The sequence below is a fragment of the Sardina pilchardus genome, chromosome 3, assembly GCF_963854185.1.
Source record: "Sardina pilchardus chromosome 3, fSarPil1.1, whole genome shotgun sequence".
Classification (NCBI taxonomy): Eukaryota; Metazoa; Chordata; class Actinopteri; order Clupeiformes; family Clupeidae; genus Sardina; species Sardina pilchardus.
In genome coordinates, this window is record NC_084996.1 from 13,680,437 (window position 1) to 13,690,436 (window position 10,000).

The following is a 10,000-nucleotide window of genomic DNA, read 5'->3' on the forward strand; positions in this document are numbered from 1 at the left end:
AGAGAGGGAGGGAGAGTGATAATGCATTCGAGAGGATATTATTAAACAACATAGAACAGACCACTGACACCACACACTGTGCAGAGAGCCATAATGTTACTCATGCAGGAGGAGAGGGAGGGAGAGAGAGAGAGAAAGAGAGAGGATGGAAGAGTGATAATGCATTCGAGAGGATATTATTAAACAACATGGAACACACCACTGACACCACACACTGTGCAGAGAGATAAAGTGTTACTCATGCAGAATATGCTGATAAAGAGCAAGAGCTCTACAGAGAAAGATCAATCGTACATTATAGGATACTATAGAAGAGTATAGCACAGAGCCTTCACAGGGCACTAAATCTAGTCTTCAGATGAGCCAGAGTCCTCTCGTTTGGACTACTGCCATACAAGCAGCCTGGAGTGTTGTTGGTTCCTGAGATGTTGCCAGGCGTTGTGGTTAGAAGATGCAGCTTCAAGCAGGCTCATTCAGCTATTGGACTGAGAGTGCTGTGAGGCACACACACACACACACACACACACACACACACACACACACAGAGCCTGCCACAGATCAGAGCAGAAGCTTTGCATGTCGCAGGGGAGGCACGGGGATCCAGCATACCCAAATTTCTGACTTCCACATTCCACTGGGAAAGCAGATGTGGTGTGCTCTCCCAGATTCTCTTTGTGTTTATCTCTGTCTTGGTTTTTCATTATCTCTCTCTCTCTCTCTCTCTCTCTCTCTCTCTCTCTCTCTCTCTCTCTCTCTCCCTTCTCTCTTGTGCTTGTAGTCATGTGCTGCAGGTCTTCTCAGCTCTCTCCCAGGGAGGTACAACTTGTGTGCTCAGCATCAGCAGAGTGAGCATGAGCATTTTTGTTTGATGTTGGTTTTCTTCTCTGAGAAGGGAGCGGGACAGTGTGTGTGTGTGTGTGTGTGTGTGTGTGTGTAGGGGGTCATGGCAAGCAAGAAGTTTGCAGATATGTGAAGAAACTTGCAGAACTGCATACAGTATTTTAGGTCTAGTTGTGCATCTGATGCACACTTACAAGGTCTCAGGGGATCAAGTGCCTTTGATTAATCATACTAAACTGCCTATGTTCTGACAGCTGTCACAGAAATAGATGTTCTGATGCTGTCCAGCACTCCATTCAAAGCCTTCAAGGCAGTGAGGCAAACAAGGTTCTGGAAATAGCTTTTCAGGCATTATATACCACTCACATTCCTGTACTGGTTGCAGTGATGTTGCATATTGCTGCATTGCAGCATGCCTGACAAAATCATCAAAATGCTTTCTGTATCAATTGATCAGGATCCAAAATGATTACAATCACATTACAATTGCTGAGGATAATGTCTCATCCGCTAAAGTGTATTGCTGCAGCTGCACTGTCCACCCTGTCCCACGACTGATCATTAGAGTGTGAAAAACCTTCCTTTAACAAAGCCTCTGAAGACTCACACAGTGCCCCCTCTCAAAGGGAACACAAGTTCAAAGAGAGCAAGAACTTTGAACAAGGACACAATACTATTCAGCACTATTCAGGCTCTGCCCTAGTAACACCAAACGTGTAGAGAACGTTAGATTTGGTTCTCTAAAGGTAGGTTAGAACCAAACCAAGAGCTAACGTTAAGAGAACGTGCCCTCTATGCAGAAACCTATGTCTAGTCAGAGGCGAGGGCACCCTTTTGGAAAACACGTCCATAAATCAGTTCAGCTTTTTCACATTCGCTGCCTATAGAGCACACTGGATCACCTCCGTAGAGGACTGCTTCCCCCTTCTCATGCAGAAATTCTTCGTTCCTCTACCTGCTCAACGAGCGGCGATGCCACCGCGCTGGCCAAACTTGCTCGCGTTGGCTGGCCAAGCCAGACCACAGTCTTTGATTTATTATATTGTCAACTCATGCCAACCATTCGTGGGTGCAGGAGGAGACACTAAAGATTATAGCTAAGAGCTTATGAGATACTCCGGGATGGTCCCCAGGGACCCTGGCTCTTGATAGCTCGGTCCCGCCAGATACTTGTGCCAGCGAGACCGGGCGGCAGCAAATCACCCAGCACCGAGAGAGAGGAAGAGTGGGGGGGGGGGGGGGCATCAGCATGCTGCCAAGGGGCACGAACGTGCTGTCAGAACATACTGGCAGAACACACACCTCTTGCATCAGCCTCCACAAGCCAGACGTAGTGACTTTGTTAACCCTGATCCATCAATCCCCAGCCTGGCCCTCACACGGCCGACCGTTCCTCATCCACCCCCCCCACCCCCCCTCCTGTGGCCATTCCAGTCGTTCGCCTCGTTTCCTTCCTCGAGCCTGGGGATCTTCCCCGGTGTAGGAAAGTTGCTGGCTCTGATGTGGTAGTTTGGAGATCAACCCCAGACATCTTTTATTAAACCATAAATGTCTGGAGAGAGTAAGATGTAGAATTTAGTGGGATATATTATACATAGTGTTAAGCCTCTTGGAAGAGTGGCTAAGGCTCTGTATCAGCTAATGGAAATCCTAATAAAATCTTAATAACCCTAATAGGTTCTGGAAATAGTGCAGACCTCTCCTATGCTATATTCCAACTTTAATATTTCCACTAATGAATATATATATTCGTGCGGATGGTGAAGAGAACAAATTAAACATACTTTATGATAATGATAGTTCTGGTGCATAATTATGATTTGTTGATCCTCTGCTTCGTGTTATTCCTTAGCTGTTCTGAAGATCGTTGTGAACAACGGCTTTTTGTTGGTGTAAAAACGACAGGCTCGCCAAGACCGTAACGTGACACCACACCTCTGTCTTTTGTCTGTTCGTCTCGCAGTCGCTGGTGGTCAGCGGTGACGAGCGGCTGGCGGAGAGAGCCCTGGCCGAGCTGCGGCGCCTCCTGCAGGCCAGAGGGGGCTGTGACCGCGAGCTGCCCGCGCTGCTGAGGCCCGCACTGCTGCAGCTGCTCCAGAGGCTGGCCTGCCTCAGCACCGCCAGCAGCCAAGGGCCCGGGCCCTCAGGTCAGACACACACACACACACACACACACACACACACACACACACACACACACACAGACACACACAGATAAACCACAGGCAGACACACACACACACCACAGATTAGCAGGCAGACAGACAGACAGACACACATACACACATACACAGATAATCAACAGACAGGCAGACAGACACACACATACACACACACACACAGATAAACAAACGACAGACAGGCAGCTGTGCTGAGACAGATACACACAGATAAGCCACAGACAGGCAGACAGTCAGTGAGGGTGACCCAAAGCCACAAAGCCCTGTTGTGCTCATATTCAGTGTTACATTAACTTGTTCACTTCTTCTGTGTCTAGTTCCATGTCTCCCCTTCAGACACCACCACTCGATTTCACACTGCGTCCATTGTGTTCTCTCATTTTGGCTGGCTTCCTTTCTCTTTTGGCCTGTTCTATTCACCTCTTTTCTACTCATATCTTTCTTCATCTTCCTGCCATTATGCCAACCGCTGTTCGTACAGTCTGTCTCCTGCTCCTGCACTTATTCTTATTCTGATTCACATTCACATTCACTCTCGCTTTATTCCCTCTCTCCCTCCCTCCCCTTCTCTCTCGCTCTCTTTCCCTCTCACTCCCTCTGTTTTTCTCTCTCTCCCTCCCTCCTTCCCTCCCTTCCTCCCATTCTCTCTATCCCTTCCTCCCTTCCCTTCTATCTTTCTATCTCTCTCTCTCTTTCCCTCCCCTGCTCTCTCTCTCTTTCTCTCTCTCTCTCTCTCTCTCTCTCTCCCTCTCCCTCTGTATGGCGGCCCATTCCCCTGTGTCATTACTCATGCAGTGCTGAATTTTGCCCTGAGATGGGTGTTAGTTTAATTGCGTCTCCGAGGGCCATATCAGAACAGTGTCTACACCGGGTCAAACACACCCCCTCCTCTGCAGCCCTAAATTACACACATTACACATTTATATCACACCGCCTCGGGAGCGAGCGGAGAAGAATATAGAACAGGTGGCAGATGAGGTGAAGCGCCCCTGTCTATTTCGCTCCCTTTCTCTTTCGCTCTTTTGCAAAAAAAAAAAGAGAAAAAAAATCCATCTCGCTCTCTCTAAATTGCTCTCCCTCTTCCAATCGCCTTCTCCATCTGGTGCAGTTTTTCTGCCCATCCTCTTGTGTCTTTCCCTTGTTGTTGTTCTCTAACCATTTCTCCATCTCTCCTTCCCTCATTTCTTCATCTCTCCATCACTCCATCCCTCCATCTCTCTCTCTCTCCGCAGCTCCTTCATCTCTGCCTCTCGTCCTGCAGTTGCTGTGTCTGATGCAGACGGCGCCGTCGGCGGGCAGGGAGATGGACGGCACCGACTTCAAACTGCTCTTCCACGGTGAGGTCGCAGGTCAAGTGGCGCGACCCCGAGGTCTCGCAGACACTAATCTCTCAGACAAGTCAGTCAGTGTTCCGCATGAGAATGTCTGAGCATCCTCCTACTCCACACACACACACACACACACACACACACACACACACACACACACACACACACACACCACAGCCTCTGTGGCGGTGTTTCCTCTCGTGATCAGCTGCTGCCATTCGTTTTCCCTCTCTGTGTTTCCCCTCATTTGCATCTGTGTGGTGTCCCCTTTGAACAGCCACCTAAACAGCTCTGTGTTGTCCCTGCAGTCGAGAGTGTAATGGGATGTATGTTTTGGCTGCTGACCATCCATAATTACTGTACTTGATTTTGATTGTCAGAGAGTGAGTGGCCTTCATGAATTGCTGATTTATTGAAATTCCTGACTGTGTGTGTGTGTGTGTTCATGTAGTGAGCAACCTTGCAGGGAAGCTGAAAGCAAGCAACAGTGAAACTCTCCTGCCTGCTCTTAACTACCTGTACTGTTGCCTTGCACTCTCCCCCCCTCACTGTAGTGACAGAGGTAAGACACACACACATTCAGTACATATTCAGTATATACAGTGTTCACTATATATCCTGTTTAAATGCTGTGATAGAGAGAGGCATGACACTATGTGATACTACTCCACATATTCTGTGTATATGCGCAAAAATGAATTCACCTCGCAGCTGATATTCATAGGAATCATTTTCTTTTTCTTTTTTTTTTAAGTATATTTTTTTGGGTGTTTTATGCCTTTATTGATAGGGATAGTAGAGAGTGACAGGAAGCGAATGGGAGAGAGAGCAGGGGTGGGATCCGGAAAGGACTACGGGCCGGGATTCGAACCTGGGTCGCCGGCGTGCGGTTCAGGTGCCCCAGCCAGTTGCGCCACAGCTGGGGCCAGGAATCATTTTCTTAAAGACCCTGTAAACCAAATAAGTTTGCACACACACAAAGAGGTGGCATCAACCTTCCAGACAAATTTGAGCGAATAAAAAAATGTACAGTTTATTGAATTAGGCATGAAAATCGTGAAAGAAATACCGATATGCTCTGTTCTCAAATGCTCTGTCCATTGACTCTGCTGAAAGCATGGCCAATTCAGGCCAAAGGAGCTAATCCTGTCAACTGTCTTACCACATATTGGTGTCAATCATTTTCATACAAGCTGAATCTAATTAGATCAACTCATCAGCCAGATGGATGAGCAAATTAGTGACCCAATCTTGGTTCACGTGGTCTTTTAAGTTATTTATGGAACCTGAAAGGTTCATGTTATATTTAATACATTTTACATTTAGCATTTGTCTTAATGATTCCGTTTTGTCATACCTCTCACAAGCACTGAGATGAACTGTATTGGCGCAGGCCATTTTGGGGAAATAGGACTTGTCTATAAGGAAATTGTTTTGTGCTATGGATCAGTGGTGAAATCTTTTACACTAACATTGCTCCGGATTACTGACCACACTCATTTCTCATTTGTATGTGCCACAAGTATAGCCGTACAAGCGCAGCCTGCAGAAAATAACACTTGGCCAAGTCCCCTGGTACATTTCCACTCTGTTTCTGTTTCTCAGTGATATTTTTAAACTTATTGGCTCACACATAGCAATCCATTTACAGCCATTCACTTAAAAAAAAAAAAAAAAAATTGGTTCCACTTCAGAAGTCAATTTCATATCGTGTGCATCCAGTCAGGCCCCAACAGTGTCACACTCGGTGTGTGTCCTCGGCCACACACACCTCAGGTGCAGAACCAGAGGTGACCTTGTCCTGCGCTTCACTCTACAGTCTACACACTCCTGCACACACAAGAGCATCGACGCTCACGGCACAACACACACTCCTGCAGGCATAAGAACGTTAGCCCATCCACACACAAGAGCATCGACACTCACGGCACAACACAACACCTCGTGACCTCGATGATGCTACTGTAAAAAAAACACATGCTTGGAGTGATTCACAAGAATGCACTCCACATTCGCAGCACCAGCATCATCACGTACCCAATTAGTGCACGACACGCTGGAATTTTATTGCTATGATACATCAGTGGCGCTGTGTGGACGCGTGTAGATTTAGTACTGCGATAAACGGCTGGGTCTTTACATAAGTGCTGTGCTAGCTTAAGGGCCCGTTCAAGGTGCATGCGGTATAGACACGGCCGTGATACAGCTCCTGAGCAACAGCAAGAGCTGCGTTGGAAATAGTGGACTCAAGAGATGTTTCTGTGTAGTGGGTGAGTGATTGAGTGAGTGGGTGAGAGGACGATTCACACTCAGCTCGTGACTGATCTGAGTACAGCTAAAACTAAGTGTACTAAAGTGTAGCATTCAGTCCATGATTCTGCACTGTTTGGTTGTCAGATGTTTTACCTCCATCTCGATCTGGCCCCCTGCTCCTCTCCTTGCTTTGATCTTTTACTATTTTATTTCCACTCCGTCCACTCCATGCCTCTCTTTCTCTCTTTCTTCTTTCTCTCGCTCTCTCTCTCTCCTTTTTCTCTCTCCCTTCCTCTCTCTCTCTGTCTCTCTCTCCCCTCTCTCCCCTCTCTCTCTGTTCTCTCTTTCTCTCATGCAGCTGTATCCATGTTGCTGTGTAACACTGGGCTGATGGAGCAGATACAGACATTGCTGGACCTCTCCTCCTCCTCCTCTTCTCCGCCGTCCACTCTGCTCAGCTGCGCTCGTTTGCTGCTGTCCTCCCTCATCATCCTCCAGCACACACACTCTGCTCAGGTGCTTCACATAACACACACACACAGACACACACACACACACACACACACACACACAAACACGATACTCAACGCCAGCAGTGACACTATTCTCTGCTTAATCCCTCACTCATGCTCAATATGTCCTTCGTCCTTGCAAACATACACACACACATATACTGACACATACACACACACACACACACACACACACACACACATACACACTCATATACACACAAAAACATGCACATACAAACACTCTTTCTTTCTCTGTCTTTCAGTGTTAGTTCTCACACTCAAAGGGAAGTCTTCAGCTGTCTCTGCAGTAGAGTTAGTTCTCAAAGCTGACTGAACAAAACATACAGATGCACACAAAGCACACATAGACACAAGGATATGCACCTCTCCCAGAAAGCCCTCTTCCTGCGATGCAGGTCTCCATGGAAACAGCCTCTTGTAGTAACGGCCAGATACAATGTCTCGGCCCTGCAGAGCAATGGTACCCAAACTTTAATCAGACATAGGGCTCATAGAACGTTCTACCTTCAAGATGTAATCTAAAATTCAGGGTTTGTAAATAATGGATTATGAAGTGATTTCCATAATTTTAACTCTGCTCTTACAGCTTGTTTAGGTTATTATAATGAATGCACACAGAGAGACAAAAATGTATTATAAATTGCTGTCTAAATCTCTGTTGAAATCTGTAACGATTCTTTCTAAATTCCATAGAGGACAATAACAAAATGGTTTAATGGCAACTTAAAACAATAAATTACATTACATGTAAATGTAATCACCTGATGAAAACAATCCTAATGATTATGGCCATACAGTAGAGAGCAGCCTAAAGCACTGATTTAGCTTAATGACTTGGGAATCTACAGTACTTCTTTGCTGGAGCTCATCATCGGAGCTGATGTGCTCTGCATAATGTAGGCAACGTTTCGATCCTCAAGTGGGATCTTCCTCAGGCCAGAGGAAGATCCTGAGGCAGATCCCACTTGAGGATCAAAACATGGAGCTTATACCCAGTGTGGGCAGCCGTGGTGTACTGGTTAGGGCTTTGGGCTTGTGACCGGAGGGTTGCCGGTTCGATCCCCGACCAGTCCACCACGGCTGAAGTGCCCTTGAGCAAGGCACCTAACCCCTCACTGCTCCGCCTGTGCCGCTGGTTGGGCAGGCAGCTCACTGCTCTGGGTTAGTGTGTGATTCGATGCACCTCGCTGTGTGTGTTCACTAATTCGGTTAAATGCAGAGAAACTAATTTCCCTCTCGGGATCAAAAAAGTATATATTCTATTCTATTCTTCAGTGTGCGGACCAATCAATCACATTGTCTACCACTTTTGTCCGGCACCTGGATTATTGTTTCTGTGGATGTGCGTACCTCAACCAAACGCCTCTGCATAATGTAGGCCATCACTGGAAGCGGTTTCAAACATTCCTCTCTCTCCTGACCCCCTCCTCCTCCTCTCCTCTCCTCTCCTCTCCTCTCCTCTCCTCTCCTCTCCTCTCCTCTCCTCTCCTCTCCTCTCCTCCCCGCAGGTGCACAGGTGTGTCCGAGTGGATCTGGGCGCCATGGTGCAGCTCCTGAGCTGCGGGAAGAGACACGCGGACAGCCTCTCTCTGGGTAAACCACAAAGAACCAGTAGCCAGTTAGAGTGACCCCTGGACTTCAGTCCCACCTAAGGTCCCTGAATTATGCATATACAGCGATGGCAGTGCTGCAGCTTTTGGTCCAGCCGCTGCACTGAAAGTGGCCTTCTTTAAGCAGCGTCTCCATAATGACTAGACAGAACTAAATGCCCCCTCGTCTCCATCTAGCCATTGACAGGCGCGATAAGAATCACTCACTAATTACCTCTTATGTCTCTAGTGCTTAAGAGACTAATGCATGCCAATTACGGCTCCATCTTCTTCTCTTTTCTGTCCTTTTTTTTTCCTTCGTATTTGTGGCGTTCATTATCTCAGTCCTGTGTCTCTGTGTCTCTCTCTTTCTCTCTCTCTCTAACTCTCTCACTCTCTCTCTCACTCTCTCACTCTGCACTCGAGTGCTGTCGTCTGTGTGAGGTGTTATCTTAGAGCGCGCGCATGACGCCAAAAGATTCATTAGTGTTAATCTGCTGCCCTGCAGCTCTGTGTCAGGCCCACTCCCCGTCCCTCACTGCTTCACTGAGTAACTCCTCTGTATCGCCAGACCTCCTTTCCTCTCTTCTCCTCCTCCTCTCCTCTCCTCCCCTCTCTCCTCTCCTCTCCTCTCCTCCTCCTCTCTCCTATCCTCCTCTCCTCTCTCCTCTCCTCTCCTCCCCTCTCTCCTCTCCTCCTCTCTTCTCCTCTCCTCTCTTCTCCTCTCTTCTCTCCTCTCCACTCCCCTCTCCTCCTCCTCCCCTCTCCTCCCCTCTTTCCTCTCCTCTCCTCTCCTCTCCACTCCCCTCTCCTCCTCCTCCCCTCTCCTTTCCTCCCCTCTGTCCTTCTCCTCCTCATCTCCTCTCCTCTCCTCCCCTCTCTCCTATCCTCATCTCCTCTCTTCTCCTCTCTCCTCTCCTCCCCTCCCCTCCTCTCGTCTCCTCCCCTCTCTCTCCCCTCTCTTCTCCTCTCCTCTCCTGTCCTGTCCTCCTGTTTTGCTGGCTCTCCTCCCTCCTGAATCATTGTCTCTTGTCCCCCAGTACTGCCGCCCTTTACTCTTCTCTGCCAGCTCATTTCCCACCTCAAAATGTATTTTTGTTCCATTAATTTTTTCCCTCCTGCTTTCTTCTCTGTCACCCTGTGTCTTTGTCTCTCTTTCTCTCTCTCACTCTCTCCCTCCCTCCCTTTCTCTCTCTCTCTCTCCCCCTCCCCCCTCTCTGTCCCTCTCTCTCTCTCTCAGCCTGTGTGGTGCGGCTGCTGCAGGCAGTGCTGGA

At 48.0% G+C, this 10,000-nt stretch overlaps 1 protein-coding gene across 1 annotated transcript in view; it reads left to right on the forward strand.

The window, feature by feature from the left end:
• LOC134075891 (meiosis inhibitor protein 1-like) overlaps positions 1 to 10,000 on the forward strand; it is a 26,012-nt gene that overhangs the window by 11,208 nt on the left and 4,804 nt on the right. Inside the window, exons 14-19 of the mRNA XM_062530921.1 lie at positions 2,804 to 2,987; positions 4,253 to 4,357; positions 4,800 to 4,910; positions 6,960 to 7,117; positions 8,646 to 8,730; positions 9,967 to 10,000. The exon at positions 9,967 to 10,000 is cut by the window's right edge and continues 151 nt beyond it. Coding sequence (XP_062386905.1) covers positions 2,804 to 2,987; positions 4,253 to 4,357; positions 4,800 to 4,910; positions 6,960 to 7,117; positions 8,646 to 8,730; positions 9,967 to 10,000 — 677 coding nt within the window. The remainder of the gene's footprint in view (positions 1 to 2,803; positions 2,988 to 4,252; positions 4,358 to 4,799; positions 4,911 to 6,959; positions 7,118 to 8,645; positions 8,731 to 9,966) is intronic.